Here is a 20,944-nt window from a genome sequence, read left to right as displayed (position 1 = left end):
GAAAGCGCGTGCGATATCTTTGAATACTTCCAGAAAATGCGACCACGACAAACAGTTACGTGATCACGAGGAACAAAAATGTGCAAAATCCATCTTCTCTTTGCAGATCTAACGCAGCGAAAATATTTGACATCCCAAAGTCCCTGCATGTACATATGAGCATCACACATCAACATTATTCCACTGAGAAGTTCTGCAAAAAAAAAAAAAAAAAATTGTACTTATTACCTGGCTCTAAAAATACTTCGATAAATAATTCAACAGGCAGTAAACAGCAGGTAATGATCTTTTTATTTAAAAACATGCACAAGTTCAGCATAATATCCTTGACAGATGTTCAGCCTCAGCGAGTGAAATAAGGTTTTGTTTGTAGTTCGTCTCCAACTTGTGGAGCTTATTACACTCGTACTGTGCTAATGAAATATCTTGCGTGTGACTCAGAGGCGTCGCGCAGAGGAAGCCGGGGAAGTGAACAACAAAGCGCCCGTGACAAAGTGACAGAGACGAGTGCTTCTCCAGCGCCGCAGGTCCGGCTTAGTGAGACTGTGAAATCGGGGAGAGTTGGACGCTATCTATAATAAGCATCAATTAAAATATTCAGCTGCTGCTGGACTTGACTTTGGCACAGCCGTGTCACACATCTTGTTGTTGTGATCGCTGTCCTTGCAGAGATGAGCTGAGGTTCAAAAACTGCCCCATGAAGACTTAAAGACGCATTCGCGTTGTTTGAATGCAGTAAAAATAAAATGAAAACAATCTAAGGAAGCCGAGTTAACTAGAAATTTGCTTTTGTCACATAGAGCTGTAGAATTATTTATTTTTAATATAATTATTGACAAATAAAATTGTTGAATGAAACAAAAAAACAATGATTTTGCTTTTTTTTACTACTAATTTAGTTGTACAACTACATGAATCTTCTCCAGATTAACTCCATTGATCAGAACCTACTGGACTTATTTACCTTCAGTCGGTTGATTTCACTGGTTTTAATTTTTTTTTTCTAAATAACAACCATTTTCTCTCATTTGACAAGATTTCTTGCTGTTGTTGAATTGTTTCTAACATACAATCAATATTGTGCCATTGTGCCATTTTTTTAAAAATTATTATTTCCACTACTAAGGTTTTATGATTTGCAAGGTTTAATTTTTTTTTTCTTTTCATCTTATTCATCTTTTTAATAAAATTGTTACTAGTTGGCTAGTTGATGCTACGTGAGCAAAACATGTCATTTTCAAAAAGCAAACAACATTAGGAATCAACCACAATGGTTTTTATAACTCAAGATGTCTGTAACACTCGGTCCAAAAAGTCCTGACACAACGACTGTCTTCATCCCAGGTTGCTATGGCGTTGGCTGTCAATAGCATGCACCATGGCTTGCTGTTTGTGGGAGTCAGTAGAGCTTGAAACCCATGCATCTTGAACTCTTGCTCCGACTGGTATTTATTATATTCTTCTTCATCTGCGTTGGATTCCTCAGGGGCAAATCCTAACAGGCGAGATGAAAAGGCTCCTGAAGCTACACTGGAATCTGTCAAAAGCTGCTTTTGTGCCAGAGTGTTTACTAATGCCAGCTGATAACTGCAAACCTCACAGCTGTCAATTGTAGACGTCGGATGCCAATTCTCACTGCCTCACGTGATGTCACTGATCTGAATCAAACAAAGTGGATTTTTTTTTTTATTTTTAGGGTGGCCATCTTAAGATGATTATGGTTTTATGATTTATTTTTGTGTAATTTACTTAAAATGAACTTTTCTCCCCAGTAACTTTTGTGTTTTCTTTTCTTTTTATCGGTAAGCGTGTCCAGTTTCATTAACTGTGATAAAAAGGCCACATTGTTTTGTTTCAACAAGTTGTTTTTATAGTGTTGGGACACTAAGTAGAGCTTTACAGTCTAGAGCGACATCTTTGTTCGCTATCATGCAAAAGTGTTACTCATGTTTCTGTGCATCTGAGGGAATAATTTACCATTTTTACTCCAAACAGCCACAAGCCATGTTTTTAAGAGTTAGTTAATTCATTAAAATTATTTAAATTATATTTTGAAAACCCCCTAAACAATGAAATATTGATCATATGATCTTATTAAGTAATGATTAAAGTTATAATCATTAACCATGAACCAAGAAATTGGTTTATGGGCCGATGCTTTGGTTTATCTGATTATCAGCCTTCTGACTGGATTTTACGATTAGCTACAGGGGAAAAATAAAATCAAGAATAGGCTGCTTGCAGGGTCTTGTATGTGTTGTGCATTACGCTGAAAAATAAAATTTACAACATGCTTCATTTCATTTGTTTGCATCTGCTTCTCCTAGGAATGTTAGAAAATAGGCGAAAATCATTGCTTTTTTTTTTTAACAGAATAATAACAGTAGATCATCAACTGCATTGCTCTTCCTGTCCAAACATGCTGATTATTATAGAGGGATCTCTGCCTTGAATTAGTAGGAGTCTGCCTAACGGTAAAGTATCCATCGCTAATGCATTCCCATTATTAAACAAAAGCATTAACCTTGACCAAATGAAAGTGCTTTTCTGGCTTTATGTAATCATATAGTTTGTTTGCAGGCGTCTGTCACTGCACATCAGGCCATGGGTGAGGCTAAGACGAGGCAGCGACGTTACGCAAATATAAAAATCTGTTTGATGAATGTTTCCCCCCCTCCCATTGAAATGAACAAAACCCGGTGGTTGGGTTATATCAGTCCTGCTTTAATGCAAACACAACAAACAAGAGGAGCGGCACTCAGTGAAAATAGCAGCTATTTTTTTATTTTTTTTAATTTATTTTTCAGTTCAACAGTTATAATTTAGTGTGCGACAGCATGAAAATAAGACTCGTTCGGAGGGCATTTCCCAGAAGACACGATGAGGCTCATCCTCTCAGCGGTGGGAAAGCTCCTCGTTGCATCGGGGGGAAAGAATAGATCTCAACATTGATCAATGACGACAGAATGTGCTGCTGCGGTGCCTTATGAAGTCAATTTATCAATATCAGAGAGGTTTTGCAAAGTGCGACTGAAGCCCAAATAAGCCGATTCACTGGAACTGAAAAAAAAATCCCAGCTGAGATGCTTCCAGCAGAGAAAACGGGAGGAGAAAACGAGATTCGGGGGAGAGCTCAGCAGGGAAAGAGAACTATTTGATTGTTGACTGCTGGCACATTAATGTGCACGCAGACGGGCTCGCAAACACGCTCGCATTTAGGGCTGACTAATACGAACAAACATCGCTCATCTCTTTTTAAACGTTATCATTCATGTTCTTTGGTGGGCATGAGAAATTCAATTAGAGAGCAATTACTAAAGTCCATAAGCAATTAAGAGACGATTTAAGGAGCTATTAAATGCTGTTGGAAACATGGTTTTATATGTGCGCACATTCTATACATCATATAATGATCCTGTTAACGTATGGCTGAGTCATAAATCTTTACGCCGTTTAAAATGTATTTTCATATTTAAATAAAGACACGATTCAAAGCTGCGTCATTTGCATGCGTCTTATTCTCCTCTTCTCAGTGTTTCTGAGAGTCATTCTGAAGCAATCGCCTCGCTGCTGGCTTCGTGGCAGAGTACCTAAATAGCCAGTCCTCCTACCTCAGCGACACGGTTACGTCATCCGTGTAGGTGTTCAACCAGCAAATCAACCAGAAACAATGAGCTTCCTGCCGCCTTGTAATGTAATGTTTTCAAAGCCTCTGACCCAAGACGAGAAAACAGACATCACTTGCCTCGGGAAAAGGCCGACTGATGGTGAGAGCAGTAATCCTTATTAGCTTTGTTTTACAAATATCTGATACTGTATGAACTCTCTTTAGATTGGGTAAGTGCTAAACATGAGATGTAATATGTGGACCACGATCCTGAATACAAGTAGAGTCTAGATAGAGGCTTGTTAAAGGGATAGTTTGGGAATTTTTTTTTTAAAGTAAGGTTATGATAACATTAGAAATAGAAAGGGATCAATATCTCCGAGGACCCAGAAAATCTACTCTGGAGATTTTAATGAGCTTTTTGACAAAAACTTCATCTATGTGATTAGATATTTGTCAAAAATATTATAATACCCATGCCCAGTTGGCAGGCGGGAATAACTTCAACCTGATAAAGGGTCTTAAAAATGGCTGAAGCAGTGCCTTTGCCCAAAGGTTACTTGATCATTTGAGCAGTTTTTTTTTTCTCTGACATTAGACCATTTAATCTCTATTTAATTGACAGAATAGAATATTAACATCATTTATTGTCCCTTTCATTAATGTTGTCAAATTATATTTGAAGTGTGATAGAAACAGATCAGGACAAGTTGAGAACCAATTACGTTTTGATTTTTTTTTTTTTTTTAAAATATCAGTTTTAGTGACCAAAAAAATATTAGTTTCAACAAGTTCTAAAGCTGAGTCCTCTGTAGGTCATGCTTAATGTTTTCACCTCAAACAGCTTGCCTTAATATTGTTTTGTGATATACGTGTAACATAAATACAAAGATTGATATTTTAACATTCCTTTTGTGACAGCTGAGCTTATTCTGGTTTGCATGTTTCAATGCCAACGCTGTCAGATTTGTTGAAAATTAAAGTGATTTAATTAATTTTGGCTGGTGTTTGTGTTGATTATTAAACCAAAGATAATATAGCACGTAGATTTTAGCGGTCGAATAGGATTTGTTAGAGAAAGGGAAACGCAATAAGCTATAGTCGACAACAGGAAAAAGGAGAAAGTTGCAGTCGAATGTAAACTACGACATTTAGTCTGGATAATACAGACTCTGGAGACATAAAAAAAAAGCGTAGCAGAAGTGTGCAACATTTGGAGGAGAGAAAAAAGAAAAATGTAGAGGAAGGAAGGAAAGAAGAAAGGAAGAACATTATTTACATAATGGGAAAGAAACTGAAGTATGGAAAAGACATTTTCCACATCAAGAACAGAGCATAAAACGTGAATTGAGTCACAATACATGTAATTGCCTGAATCACACCTAAAGCAATGTAAAACATAATACAATATTTATTGTGTATTATTATTATTATTAATAATTTATTCCAGCCCCACTTGTTACAGCTTTCTCTTCTGCTGTAAAACAACAATAAGTCCAGTGGTTTAAGTGCTGAAATAATTATACAAAATCATCTAAATGTTGCTGGTGGTGTTGTAGTATTATGTTTTTTCTTCTTCTTCTTTACTATCAGAGAACAATATACCAATATATGTATGGAATAAAGGTTCTAGTTTTTAGCTACTGCTCAGAACTGCATAATAAGTTGAGTACTGTCCTCCTGTACTTTAAAAGGTTACTCTGCAGAAATATATTTAAGGTCTTTGTAGAAAGTGCTTACACGTCTGAATGGAGCCCTTTGAATTATCTCTGCTTTTCTGACAGAAAAGGACAGGAAGACAGGAAAGAGGACCGCCGCCGCAGCTCTGTATGTTAAAGGATCATTGTCAAATTTAACAGAGAGAGAGAGAGAGATGTGTTTCTTTTTCTTTTTAGAATCTCCAATCACGTCATTAAAACGTCTCTAAAGAGACAAGTGATTAAACTCCAAAGTCAAATAAATTGACCTCTCCGTTTTAAATAACCACTTAATCTGTATCGATTTTGAGTTATGCAGCATTTCCCAGCCCTCTGCCCGCTGGCCTCCGAACTGCAGCCTGTTTTTTATTCTCCCTCTGGCACCGCAGGGCCGCTTTCATTACAGCCTCCCCCCCCCGTATGCTCCACTGCTTGTGCATTTAAAGGCCATCGCCGAGCACCTCTGCTACATTTCATTCAACTCAACTTCCCTTCCATTTTGTTCGTCGACATCGCCGCTTCCCTTCAATATCCTGTACACCAGGACTACCTGTATCTCAAGTAGGAAGAGATGAAAGTTGAAGCTCTGGGGGTGTATTTTGTCACTGAAGTGCCACATGCTTCACCCTGAATACCAATTACTCGTCTTTGATGCTCGGTGCTGGACTCCGTCGGCTCCTCCACAGAGCCCGCCGTTGCTCATCTCAACTTCGGCAAATCCTTGGAGGACTGTACTTTTCCCTCAGAGGTTACGCCTATCTTGTAGCGCGCACGTTTTGTCGGGTTTCTTTTTCATGCAAACGGCCTCTGATCTCTGCGAGAACCTCCCCTTTACTTAACGCTGTTCTAAAACGCAAAGTGACAAGAGTCCTGGGAGTTGTGCTGCATATGATGCCAGGGCAAATCAGGGTTTGCTGATACAAAATTGCCTTGCTGTCTCTTCGCCATGCAACCCCGCTCTAATGCAGGTCTGCTAAGCACAAATAGCTGCTTATTAAACATTGTATCAGACCATCCTGAGACAGCAGTGTGTGCTACAATAGCTGAGACGTGAAATTGATTTTCATGCTTTACAGAACGTATTGGTGCCTGCGCCCTCGCTGTTGTGTCCCCTAATCTCCAACACACCTGCAGATCACTGAGATGCATGATAGTTTGCCATTGAAGCTTTGGTTAATAGGCAATCTTTTCGAGGGGAGCAGCAAACAAAGCCCCCTTACTTCCCATGCAGTTATGATTCTGTCATCTTTTGCTACTAAATGAGGTGCACAAAGGGACATTGAAATTGCATTTGATCATCCAGACCATGTCTTTACAGGTAATTAAACAACCAAGTCAACTCGTTTTCATCGCCAAAGGTCGTCTGATCCAGTCTTCACAGTATTGTGCATTTCAGCAATGCAGTGAGCCATTTGGATGGAGTTTATTGACGCTCCCCGTAAGACTTTGTAAAAACCCTTAAAATAAATTTAGCTTTTGTTGCACGGACATAATGTTAGGTGGAAAAACATTTGAGAAATTAAAATTATAATTCTTGCTGTACAACTTTAGGTTTATCATAGTGTTTAGGATTAATCATCCATTATTTTCTGTTTCCCTGTGGTGTAATTATGAAGGGACACGGAGGCCCATTTCTTTCAGCCACATTAATCTGCAACCATAAACAGTCAGGAACAGAGTAATGGACAAGCAAACAAGTCGTCTGACAGGCATGCTAGAAAAAAAAAAAAACATTTTCCGTCTTACGATCACATATGAAAATATGTTAAATTTGCTAAACTTTTGGTACTTTAGCTGGAGTCCACAGCACTTTACATTATATCCAGTCATTCACCCATTCGCACACGCATTCACACGCAATGGTTACACTGAAGTTACATGGAAGTAATAGCAAAAATACCAAGTCTCTTGAGGTCACAATGACTCCACAGCAATCCTCAGATGATAGCTAAACTCAGGAATGTCAGAAAAATATTATTCCATCACAAATGTCAACGTCTGGAGTCTCCAACTGTGCGCTTGACTCTCATGAGGCTGAGATAGAACTTTAGATACGAAACACTCCGAGTCAGTTTGGCAAAAAACAAAGGATACGAATGTGGGGAAAAGCACCTCATGCACACTGTTGACTATAGTGGAGGATTTGTGATGCTGGGGGTCTGTTTTATGATCTGGAGTCTTAGATTGCATCGTCTGAGTGCATGAGGCCATGAACTACTTGAAATACAATGAGACTGTAAATACATTTTTGACTGACTGCTCAAAAACTGACAACACATGTCATTGGGTCTTTTTACCTTGCTTTTTGCAAGACAAACTTTAAAACGTGGTCAGATCAACGTTAATATGATACAAAGTAACTGAAATGACAATATCAAATTATTGGGGTGATCTGAACAGATGAGTGCATAAAACGGCACGGGGAAAAGGCACATAAATGAAAGTTCACTCTCCCTCTCTACGCAGGGAAATTACTTTTCTATTGGCAAAATGGGGCTGCACAAAGCTTCAACCACAGGGATGCCAATAACTGTGTCACAGATATATGTACACTTTTCCCATTTGTACTTGATAAGGAGGGTAAATGTACAATCAATGGTGTACCTCCCCATTGTTTTCGAATCACTGAAAAAACACTAATTGACAAACTTAAATCAATTTAATGCATTGCAGTACAGCTGTAGTGCTCAAGTAAAGTGACCATCTCAAGGTAAAACAACAGACAGGCTAACGACCGGGGAGAGAAATGCTTCCAGGGAAGCATGGTAGTCTGGGGGAAAGGAGCCAAGAGCTGTTAGATAGCCACTGCCAAATGCCTAGAGTAATGGAGGCCTCCACTGGGCACATCCATGGGCTCCCAGGCCAGCTGTCCTAGTGGGTGGTGGCCGTCGGAATCTGGGCTTTCTGGAATATCTGCTACGACACCCGCAGTTTGTAAAAACAATCCAAAGCATTCCCCCAGATGATGAGACAAACTGCAAGGAGTGTTACGGTTCTAGTCAGGTAGAAAATACTTTTACAAACAGTCAATTTGACTGGAGCTAAAAAGTGTTTTCATCTTAAACCAGGGAGAAGAGAAGAATAACGTAACCAAAATCTTGTGAATTCATGCAATATTCATACCTCCATGTTTGTTTGTTTGTTTTTTTTTTTTGTGCCACTGAAAGCAGATAAATTATTTAGATCATAAAAGTTGTTTTACTTGTCAAGAGAGCTTTGGAAAATAAATCAGGTGAAAGCATCAAAAATTAGAGGCCAGTGGTGTCAGATGCGATGACATGTGTCGGATTTGAAAAATTGGGCTTGATTTTGAATTTCCAGCTGGCTGATGGCGTACAGGGTCTAATTAGCACCGGATGTATTTTTTCTGAAGAAACGGATCTGAAACAGAACCTGAACTTCTATTAATCAGTGAGTTTTCTTCCTTGTCAGCCTTCTGCAGCTTTAATTAAAAAGTCCCCTGGAATAGAGCTTCACACATGTCATTTCCTATTTGAAGATCTGGGGATGTATAACTAGGACACTCGTTAGACAGAATACAGAAGAATGGGATTCCCCAGCCGCATCTCGCATTGCTCTGTGACACAGCGTACCTTTCAGGGAGTTTCCGTCGTCATTTGCTGCTACTGTGCGCCGTACGGGCTTACACCTGTGCAGCATTTTTGATAAAAAGCAGATCAGCGACAAGTTCTGTCAGATATTCTGTGAAGAATAAATTTACTGTCAGTCCTAATATGTTTCCTTAAATACAAAGCATTATCTGCACTGAATTGAATCTTTCATGCCTCGCTCATGAGGGGCTACAGACTTTAATCCAAAGAATTTTAAACATCAAGCCCTGCAGACAGTTCCTCATTCTTTGCTGACTGAAAGAACATGGATTTATTTCTGGATTTTGTGGTTGTGATTCAAAATTCGAGTCAGACTCTCTCTAAAAACAGTGTGCAGCTGGTAAACATGTGTAATGTTTCTCTCCTGGTGATGAGTAATGAGGGGAGCACAAGATAAAAGGCTGTCATATTGCCTTTTTGTCATCACAGTTAGAGCAACGTTTCATGAATTTGTTTTCAGGAATGCTATTGTGAGCGCGCCGCGAGCAAAGACATCTACGGATCTCAAGGCAAAAGATTGATCGTCCTGACAACACGTAGCTTCGGTGAGCTCTTGCACGGCGAGCGTGTGATTAGTTCTAAGACAGTCAAACACTCACACCTCAGATTGTAAGTAATTTATAACTTAATTGCTGAGCTAGTCTCTCACGCCGGCAGACATATTGCTGATTCCTTCTGAAATGTCTTTTCGGCCGCTCTGCTTGACCTGCGGGGGCTCTTCCTCATCACACCTAATTTGCCAGCCATGGCTGCCTTGCTAATTATAACTCATGAACTGACCCTTCAGAGTCTGAGTCTTATGTGGGTGCTTTGATTAAGCCTCCTGTTTTTATCACCTCTGAGCCTTCAGTGTTGTTATCATGCTTTCTGCTGACAGCCTCGGAAGGCCTCAAGGTTGCGCACTGCAGCGCGCGCTGCATAAATTTGACATTCCTGTCCAATGAGTTCAAGAATTGATACTTCGTCAACATGACTTATTTGGGTGAATTTCTCACAGGTCAGGAGTTCTTCTCTGAAAGCACACAAAGGGAAGAGCTGCAAAGGAGTTGTCGATCAAGGACATAGAGAAAGGTCTATGATTTAATATTTAGGGCTCTACATGATTTACCACTTCGGCTGATAGAAAATGCAGGTGGTGCATTGCGTAAAAACCTGTTTTCTGACTCCACTCACCCTGAAAAACTCTTTTGTCGAGCCTGAGTCCAGAGTGCCGTACGCAATCTCTGTCTGCTTTGCTAGATCCTCTGCACTCTCTATAGGCGACACCATTCTCTCCACAGTCAAGAAGGCAGCCAGGTTGGCAGTGTAGGAGGAGATGATGATGAGGGTGAAGAACCACCAAACACCACCAACGATACGCCCTGAAAGAGACCTGACAGAGGGATGGTGTACGACGGGGGAAACGAAAAAATGCAATTAGAGCCTGTTGAGCTGCTAACATCTACCAGTTGTGTTCAAGTGTACAGATGATTGGATCAGTCATGAGAATTTCCTGGTAACTCGTAAAAGCGAGATGGAAACACTTTAGGGAGATAGAAAAGCACACGTCCAAAGAAAATAGTAAAACATCTTTGAATGTGTTTTGGGTTTTTTTAACTTGCATATTTAACTTGCTCTCAAGTCTGTGTCAAAGATTAGTCCAGAGCTTCAAGTAGCAAACTGTGAGGCACTGTGCAATCAGGAAAAACATGCAGGATTCTGGTCAGAAGTTAACATATAAATCACCATTAACATAAATGTCAGCTACACTCATAGTCAATAAATTAGAATATTAATGAAAAGACCATGTATTTCAGTAATTCAGTGCGCAATTACACACTGATGTTTTGAAGCTTTTTTTTTCTTATGGTGATAATTTCTTGATTACTGCTAATAAAAACATGAGATGTGTGAACATTTAAAACAAGAATTAGAAGGACTAATTTGTAAATTTTTTCATATCAACATGGGGCGAAACTTATACATGCAATTCAATATATGCATACACCCTGACTAATATTAAGTGAGGTTGTCTTGGGTTGGAGAGAAGCTACTTGGATGTAGCCAACCATAAATCCAAGTTCAAGCTGGTATTGAAAAAACAAAAGGTGCCATGTTGTGAGTTTATATGGAGCGTCTCTCATAAAATACATCAGAAGTCTCCCATTATAGAGGGTAAAACATATCAATGGTGTGCAACACCTTTTTAGTATTCTCCTTTTATCCAGCGTCACCACTTCTAAAGGAACTATCCTTGGCTGAAGTCCACTGATCTGTTTTGTTTTGGCACACTTCACAATGAATCGTCCAGTGTGTGTATTGACACAGTGCCTGGCAATTCTTTTCTGTTTGATTGCACTTTAAATCCCCCAGAGAGCTGCAAAAACTACATTGCGCTGGCGGGGAGCACTAACACTTGCATATTGTAAGATGGCCAATTCAGAGCTGTTACTACCTTGGTGTGCAGAACAAAGAAACGGCAGTGTCAAGTTGACCGCGCTAAAAACAAATGGAGAGAGCAAACACTTTACTGAAAGAGGTGAAGGATGTTTGGAGGAGTTAAAGAGAGTTTCGCAAATGTAGGAACATTTTACCATTTGTCATGGAGGTGTCAAGCAGAGGGACTTTTTCCCCTGCGAGTGGCACTAGTGTTTCAAATAAAGCAAATGGAATAATAAAGGTGGACAAATGTCGTTCATACAACTTTCGTGTTATGCATGCAAACCTCTGACCACAATCCAAATAAAATTGTACTTTTATCTTTACTCTATCCCTTAACTAGGTGTCTACTGAAGCTCACCCACCTTGGAGAGATGTCGCAGCCCTGCTGCATGAAGGCGCCCAGTGAGAACCACAGAGAGTTGAAGATACCAAAGTCATTGGGAGGATCGGGAGGAGTCTGGGGGTCTTTGGTCTCATCCTGCTCCTCAAGGTTCCACTCATACGGGCTGAACCGACTGACCAGGAACAGTACCACGCTCACACCAATGTAGGCAAACACTATACACATCCAGATCTCATAGGCCAGCGGGTCCAGGAAGGAGAAAACGCCAGGCTTGGATTTTTGTGGCTTCTTTATCATAATGGAGATGCCCAAGCTCATAAAGGGCTTGGAAAAGTCTATCACCTCCTCTCGAACCAGAGTAATGGTGAGAGGCGCAACGGCTATATCTGCCCTCTGGAAATAGGGACATGCACAGGGAACATGTTAGGGAAATAGGTCATTGTATGTGTGAACGACTGCAGCTGTTTAAATCTCACTTTACATATGACTCTTAAGAAGAAAAAAAAATCCTGTTTTAAGGAGAGCTGTAAAAAAAAAGGTGAATCACAAAGGAAAGCAAAAAGAGTTGCTGGAAATGTAGGCAAGGTCTAAGATGAGAAGGAAAAAAAATTATACAGAAATATTGTTCTATTTAGAGGTAGAAAAGAGAAAAAGCTCAGAGAGAGGCAGCTTGGAAGCGATCCATTGAGACAGACGGGTATTTGAGCAATGTTTGACTAAATGAGGCAGAAAGTGGAAGAAAAATTTCAGATATATAAAAACAAAACACCAAATTGAATTTTTGCATGGAAGAAGGACAGAAAAAAAAACTGTGCATGTTGTTTAATTAGACATTTTTATCTGCAGAATGCAAAATCATTGCTGCACATAGACATCTGAAAGCACTGGCAGTGTCTTACACTTGGTTTCCCAAACATAGCTTATTCTGGTGCTGTATTTTTTTTTTCTTTCTCCAAGCTGTTTCTCTTTATCTCCTTCTCCCTTTGCTCTGCTACTTCAATCACATTACATTATCAAAACAAATCCAATGAAGGTGGTGCTGCCCCTTTTTTTTCTTTTTCAGAAATCACAACAGCTTTCTCTGTAAAAGCAGAAGAAAATAATTAATCATGTCAGACAATGTTAGTGCGTACTGTGTGTGTGTGATTAATTAAATAATGCTCCTCTTCAAAGACGCTAGTGTGGGAAAAGACAATAGCGTCCATTGTTGCATTGTGCTGCGTTTGCCTTTTCATGTCAAAAAATGAGAAAACATCGAACTGAAGGAGCACAAGGCGGAGAGTGTTTGCTTTTTATGAGGTCGGAGCAAGGAGCGACACAAATAGAGCCAATAAACACGACTGTTTTCTTTACCCTGTCAACGCAACGCTGAGACGTGGGCTATAACCATTTAATTCCTGTGCTGTGTTCAATCAATGGCCAGGCAAACAAAACAATAAAGAGGAGCCTCGGGCCTAACCTTTTAAAGACAACGAAAATCAAATTAATTTACTGGTCAAAAGGTCAGAATGTACAAAACTATTAGGACTGGCCCACCTGCTGCAAAGGCGCAGGGCTGGAAAGACTTGACTGCAATGTGTTTGGAATCAGTTTCCCCACCACTTTCATCTGCAGGGAGTGGACTTTTCCTATTCGAAAGATAATTTGGCACATGAAACCGAGCAATCTCTCCAGCTGATAGTGAGGATATTGAACAAGCGAGGAGGTCTGACTCTCATGCATTTTGTATTTGGCCCCTGCTCAACTATTGAGGCCTCAAAGAAAGGTGACTGGGAGGGGTCGGGATCATTTTGGAAATTCTTAAAGGTGTCGCAAGTGCCCACGCCGACTCTCGTCAGATGTATAACACACCGTGACCCCCGTCCTTAACGCAAGAGGTTGTGAAGCGCAGCACCATATGGATCTTGTTGCTTCAAACCGCAAACCATCATTTAGCTGTTGATTCTAAAGCAGATTACTCAGCTGTGAATCTGGCATAATTCATCAAACACGTGAAACATTGAACATAATTACACAGTCACTTCAAAGACATACAATCTTTCATTCATCAAAGTGATTACAGTGTGTTTGCCATATGGACTCATTGTTTTCATGTACCTACCTCTGTTTCGACTGGGGGAGAAAGAGAGAGGGAGAGAGACAGTTTCTAAACTAAGCAAGAAGGATTAATTGCAATGAACAGCACTGAGAAATGATTTCATTTTCTCCGTCTCAAGATGATCACCAACTCCCCAATGCTTCAGGCTGCATTTGACAAATTCACTCACAGCTGAGCTTCAAGGGACATCATGGGACTTTGAACTGGGGCAAGAGCTGATGAGTTCACCGCGGGTTTGGTGATCACCTTAAGACAGAAAAATGAGATCTCCTCTCATGTTGAAGTTCCTTGCAAACTGTCATGTAATCAGCAGAATCGAGACTCCCAGTACTCACCCCATAGACCAGTTCACCCACCATCCCGTTCCACGTCTTGGTCTCAGGGTCTCGGGCTCCATACTTGCCGTCCATTACTATTGACAGTTTGTACTTAATTCCAACATGTTTGGCAATCTCAGATGCTAAATCGACGCAGTAGCCTTCATATCTGTCATTCCCCTCCAGATGCATATAATTTTTCTTGTACATCACATAAGGAGCTTCCTGTTGATTCAAACATATGCTGGTTTATTCACTCCTATGCCCCCGTACACGTTAAAAAAATACAGAAATATGCAAACATGCGTTCAAATACATGCACATACACCAAACATGTACACACGCAGACAAAAGATACACACACAAGTATTTTTTGACATACTCTAAATAAAATTTTGAGATTTTATTTATTCCTGACCTCCAAACCTCTAACTCCACAATCCAGGAGTAATTCTTAATCCAGCCTTTTCCTCAAACTTCCCATGATGTTCAGGGTTAAGGTTGTTCTCATAATTAGCATGTTAAATACTACACCCATTGGCCACTTTATTAGGCATCCCTGTTCAAATGCTTGGCAATACAAATAGCAATTTGCATCTTGATGTGGTAAAGATGAGGAACCTGGTCTGGGTGCTGGTCCCCGATAGCCTGATCTGTAATTCAGAAATGGCCGATGCCATAATTTAGAGGAGAATGGGCAAACAGCATCAAGATAATAGAAAGGCAACAACAGGTCAAGTAGCCACTTGTTGCAACTATCTGCAATCTTGGAGACGATTGGTGACAGCAACATGAAAAACACCTTGTGTCACCACTGACAGCTAACAACAGAAAGCTGCGGCTGCAGTTAACACAGGCTCAAAGAACTGAGACGCCAACATGCTGTAAAGTCTGATGCATTTCAATCGAAGCTGTGAAATTTAAAGGATAGAATTTGGTATAAACAACATGAAAGCATGGATCAATCCTGCCTTGTATTACCGGTTAAACTGAAATGATATGGGAGATATTTATAATTTATATCTGTATTGTACCAGTTTTCCTCTGGCTATGTACAACAGCATGATGCGCTATGTCCTAAAACTCAAATCAATAAAAAATGTCTGCTGAGTGTATAATCCGTAAGTAATTATTAATCTTACACTGTGCTACAACGGAAGTTGTAGTTTAGAGCTTTTCGTGTTAATACTGTTTAAGACAATGTATATTTCCAAAATTTTCACCTAAATATGCCGAGTGTGACCTCTGCAACAATCTTTGCTATAATTGGCAGGAGATCAAGAATTAATAATAATGGAAATAGAAATATTTTAGTCTTAGATATTTAGGTTCTCATCATTTTTGTTCTGTTTTTTGTCTTAAGAGTTGTTGTGTTGGGTGTTGTATAAAACACACATTATTTGAAACCTCAACTTTGTGGGAAAATGTCAACAAATGGTTCTTAATGGACCCTGACCTCATGGCATGTGTGGAAATTAGCCATAGTATGTTTCAAATTTTTTAATTCATGGGAAATTGCTCTCTGTCCTTGTAATGTTTTCCTTGAAACGTGACCACAGATGCACACCAAGCCCAAATCACACACACACACCCCATATATTACTAGCAGCTACAAACGTGTCCATGCAGTCGTGCATAAACAAATGATGGCCTGCTAATGCACAAATATGCGGTGATAAAAGCAGAATGATCACACGGTTCGGCTGCTCTTATCAAGCCTTGACAGCCAGCAGACACCAAGCCAAACCAGTCTGTAGTAAACTGTATTTTAATCCGCAAGTCCAACTCGGTGACTTTTTCTATATGTAAAAAAAATATACATTTATAAATTTTACCAGCCAGATTATTGTTATAATCAGGTTGCGTCAGTGGTAGGCAGGGCGTGGGTCAGCTCAGTGGAGAATGGGGATGAGAACAGGGGTGGGGAATGGGTTTCACAAGTAAATGCCAGTGACAGTAGAGGGATCAGAGAAGTGCCTCTGCTATCTCAGCAAGCACACTGCACCAATGCACAGTTAGTTCGTCTTATTCAATCAATGAAAAAAGTAACATTTTGTTACATTATTAGTAATTATTAAATAAATAATTAAATTAAAAAAAAAAAACACTTAATGAATCAATAATAAACTGCGATTCCATTAGAAGTAAGCAAACAAGCTTATATAAAAAAAGAAAAATCAACTGGTTGCTATTTGTCATTTAGAATCAAGCGACATAAAAATCCTTTATAACAAAAATAATTAAAAGCAGACCAGGAGCGTGCCAGCTGTTTCACTCCATTTAAAAAAAAAAAGACTTGTGCAGCTCACCCTTCCTCTAACTGAGCACATCGTCATTACGGAACAACAGGGCTGCTCAGGAGAGGCGGCATTGTCATTACAGCCACACACAATTAGAGTGCAAGTGGGAGAGCAATGATTTGTTTGTTCTGTGCTGAATGTATCCCATCACACTGGATCCACAGAGTATTTTTCTACTCAGGCAGTCTGTTTTTCCTCCTCTGGAGATGTTCGTTTTTTTTTTTTCCTCTCACTTCTGTGTGATTCTCATTCATTTACATATATATACATATATATATATATTTTTAAGATAACCACTGCTTTTCAGAAACTTTTTCTCCATCATTTTGAAATGTTTTCTGTTGCAATAAAATGTTTCTGTTATGAGCCATCTAGTAAGCCTTACATATTTTTGGTTGAATTAAATTAGCTTAAGAATGTGGTCCATTTCTCTTAATGTGGCTTTACTAAAGTGCTTAGGGTTAGTATATACTTCAACACAGAACACATGGAGGAGCAAAGCAAAATAGATTGAAGAAGTGATAACAGGGGAAACCGCCATACCAACTTATCCTTCTCCAATGCTGTTTATTTTGCTTTGCCCAGCTTGTGTAACCACTGCAGCATCATTCTCTCGTCATTCTGCAGTCGGTCTGTCCCAAGTGTCATTGAACATTTACTTGAAAAGGACAGACGGGTCTACTTACGTATGCGTTTTATGTTTTGCTTTGTTTTTTTTTTTTGTAACTGATGGAGTCAACTATAATCACTTACACCATTTATTGTGACGTCACTGCTACGACAGGCCACTAAAACATGGGAAACCAAAATGCTTTGACACCCACACGGATACAGTTGAAACACTCCCCCCCGCCCCACTACCCTTCCCCACGCCACGAAACCGCCACCTTCGCTTATCTGGGGCCGACTGTTTCAACATGTAGTGAGTGGGTGGAAAGCAACACAAAAAAGATGTGGTTCTACCCGTCCAGGACAGAATGTATCACTCATTGGAATCAACACCATGACCTCGAGTGGCAGAATATGTGAAACACTTAAAACTGCGTGGAAAGTGTACCATAATAGTAGTGACCACAATGGTTCGGTTTTCCTCTGAGATGTTGACCTGAGGATCCATAATATTTACAAATCCTGTGTACTCGTTCCAGCAGCCAATCTGCAAAGAGAAATCAGCCGTGAGCGACACATTCCAATACGCCGATGAGAACATGGACAGAGCCTTTCAAAAGTATTAAAGTATGTCACTCTAATCCAACTGTAAACATGGGGAAGCATGGTGGAGGTGGCATTATGCTGTGGAGTTACCTTTCCTGAGGAAGTACAGGGAAGTTTGTTCATGTATTTGGAAGATTTTTTCTTTTTTTTTTCTTTTTTTTATTTTTTTTATCCCACGTGACTTACAAACATGCGATTAAGAGTAAGATACTCAGAGGGCAGGTCACTAGTCAGGTTGTGTCAGAGATGTCAGGAGCAGCAATATAGTCCACAAAGAAACTAGAAGCGATTCAACTGTTCAAGCTTCATCTAAGTTTGATCAGTCCAGAAATTAGAGCTCATCTGCTTTTGAGTGCCACTAAGCCTTTGCAATGAACATGTATTATACCCATTTTCAGTCACGTTTGGTGTGTTCACACCATCTTATCCTTCTCGCTAAGGTATATGGAGCTTGAGATGCTAAAGACATTTTACGGCTCCCAAATTCCAAGACATATTTTTCTCTACTGTCACAGTCCAACGCAGTGGATTGATGATGTGAAAAAAATGAAAAGGCGAAACTTTCATTCTCTACGTGCAAACCTGATATTCAAAACAATTTGCCACGGTAACTGCAGTGAAAGGTGCAGGAGTTTTATTTGTCTATCACATTAGGTCCCAATGGAACATATTGATATGCTTTTTGTGAGATGACAAAATTCGAAAAGGATCAGGGGATATGAATACTTCTACAAGGCGTCGTAGAGGGGGTATATATTATTTTGAACTGTGCAGTGATGCAAACTCATTAAAATAACAGCACACATCCCTGAGGCATGCTGCCTCCACCCTGAAGTTCAACTAAAATAGCAGCGAACGAGTGGACTACTAATTCAGAACAGGCAAACAAGAGCTCCACATTTATCCAAGAACACAGTGAAGACTTAATATTTCTGCATTCAACATATAGATGAGTGCCAAGATTATAAATGTCTTTTTTTTTTCTTTTTTTTTTTGGTTTTGTTTTTGTGCTGGAACCAAGCAGCTCTTGTGAAATATAAACTCAAGCCCGCCCGTATCCCTTACACCTTCAGCTTTGCAGGTTTTTATAGTAAATTATTGATACGCAGGCCTGCTAACTGCATATACAGTGAATAATTAAGGACACTATTCCAGGGGCTCCACAGTTTCTTTTGCTTGCCTGTTGCAGCCCGTCTGTATTCTGCTGTGCAGATGTTTAAGGCAAATCACTGTCAAGTGTTTGTTTGCGCATCTGAAATAATGGCTGCTCTGGCTCACGATGAAACGTGTTGCATATGTAGTTGCCAGCAGTGTTGCTGGCCGGGAGTTTCCCCTTCACATCTGGTGAGCATTTTTCTGTTCCTCAGATCTTTCACTGATTTCGACAAACAGGTGTACAACAGTGCATTAACTTTCTGCTCCAAGAGGAGGTGCTAGAAAACAGCAAACTTCTAAGACTTGAACTCCAAGCTGAGCTCACAACTGTGAAAGTATTTAGTGCATTTGCCAGAATAATAATAATAATAATAATAAAGTTCTTAAATGCTTCCTTTTTCTTTTTGCACCCCCATCCATTTGTCTGACAGCTATGTTTCAGAGGTGTTGCTGCTGGAGCTTGAGGAGCTCCAGAAGGTATGTCCTCATCTCACCCCAAGCAAGTGCAACACATATCAGCTCATGCATCACTCGTAACAGTCACAGCTAAGAACCCTCATCCTCGAGCTGTCACCGGGGTGGCTGAGGCTGCAGGTCCTGACAAAGTGCTGCCCATCTTGTCTGATCTCCCTCCCCCATCCTCCACGTTCTCCCATTGACCTCCTTTCTCCCTCTCTCGCTATCCATCTCCCTGCTCCCTCCGCCTCTGTTCGGCTGTGCGGGGATGTCGGCGAGGGCTATGCAAAGCTAATTGAAGTGTGGGCTTTGGACGCCTGCAAGGCAGGCAGCATAATCACACATCATATCAGACTGAGCCTACACTTATCCGGCAAAGGGGAAATTCACAGCTGCCTCTTGGATCTCAGTTGGGTTATGAAGTAAAACCAGAGGTCATCATATGGTTCTGGTTATAATGCGAACGTTCCACTGGCAATTACCATTTTGAAGAGGAGCCAGAGGAATTCTTGGATACCTTTTACTGTAATTGGTTATTGGAATGGTAATTACTGTCAGGAGAAGAACCAAAATCATATCCGCACTATCTCACGGCAACAGGAACGCCATGCCTTTTTTTTTTTTTCTTTTTTTTTTACAGCTCAGTTTCAGCTGTCAGATTGGAGGCTCGGTGTGATTTTTTTTAATGCTTTTTACCTCATCAGTGCTGCTACCTGACAGAGGGTCAGAAAGTAATCAGGATTATTTTTTGTTGTTAACTCTACCCATAAGACCCACACAGTTACTAATGAAGAGAAATCCACTTTTGAAGTCCTAAGACTTGTAAGATCACATTTTGGGTTTTAGGCTACGCTTTAGAGAGTCAGATTACAACATCGTCAGCCTTCAACGGTTTTATGCACGACTAAAGCACGACCGGCTACATTACTTTCAGAAAAGTCCATTTGAGATGAATTAGTCCTCTGTTTTGTGAACTTGTTCAGAGAATGGAGAACTTGACTGATCATCTGGTTAATTTGTTTTATTTTTTAGAAATAATTTGGCATTATTTGCAAAATTATAATGTTATTGCAATAAAGAAAATTTTAAAAAATTAGAAAATAAATTGACAAGACAAGTGGCAAGGGTATTTTTTCTTGGACAACTATATCCTGCGTTAGTCAACGAAACCCTTACTTGGTGGCACCTCTTTAAAAAGATACATTAAGATAAAATCCATCATTCAGTGCAGTTGCATAAACCCACACTGGAAAATTAAAAAAATACATTTTAATTGATACATTTTGTTAATTTCACATTGAAAAATAATAAATGTTTTATAAATAAATTACTGGAACCACAATTACTGACATCTCAAACAATTTCAAATAAATAATCTGAAAGTTTTTTTTTTTTTTTTTGGGGGGGGGGTCAATACTTTTAATTTCCTTTGACGGTCCGTGTAAAGAGTAAATCTCAACTAAGGTGCCAGTAAGATTTAAGGCTTTCTATCTAAAGCTACATATGAATGGTTTTAGATAAAATGCACAAACAAACCATTTGTACACTGCATTTTATTTTGGAGGCCTAAAAGTATATCCATGTTTTGTTTTATATATATATATATATATATATATATATATATATATATATATATATATATATATATATATATAAATATATATATATATATATATAAATATATATATATATATATATATATATATATTTTTTTTTTTTTTTTT

General features: G+C 39.5%; 1 protein-coding gene across 5 annotated transcripts in view; it reads right to left on the bottom strand.

Moving 5' to 3' along the window:
- Window positions 1–20,944, bottom strand: part of LOC106947084 (glutamate receptor 3) — a 113,888-nt gene that overhangs the window by 9,618 nt on the left and 83,326 nt on the right. For 4 of the 5 annotated variants that reach the window (XM_015031878.1, XM_015031879.1, XM_015031876.1 and 1 more), the window contains exons 9-12: window positions 17,452–17,550; window positions 14,113–14,319; window positions 11,699–12,072; window positions 10,089–10,287 (exon numbers count right to left, since the gene is read on the bottom strand). In XM_015031878.1, coding sequence (XP_014887364.1) covers window positions 10,089–10,287; window positions 11,699–12,072; window positions 14,113–14,319; window positions 17,452–17,550 — 879 coding nt within the window. Of the gene's footprint in view, window positions 1–10,088; window positions 10,288–11,698; window positions 12,073–13,242; window positions 14,024–14,112; window positions 14,320–17,451; window positions 17,551–20,944 lie in introns of those variants that run through there. The other variant, XM_015031880.1, reaches the window with a different exon arrangement.

Source organism: Poecilia latipinna, unplaced genomic scaffold (genome assembly GCF_001443285.1).
Source record: "Poecilia latipinna isolate Pla-1442-1.1 unplaced genomic scaffold, P_latipinna-1.0 Scaffold222, whole genome shotgun sequence".
NCBI lineage: Eukaryota > Metazoa > Chordata > Actinopteri > Cyprinodontiformes > Poeciliidae > Poecilia > Poecilia latipinna.
Note: the sequence above shows the minus strand (reverse complement) of the source record. Positions and strands in the feature narration are given on the sequence as shown.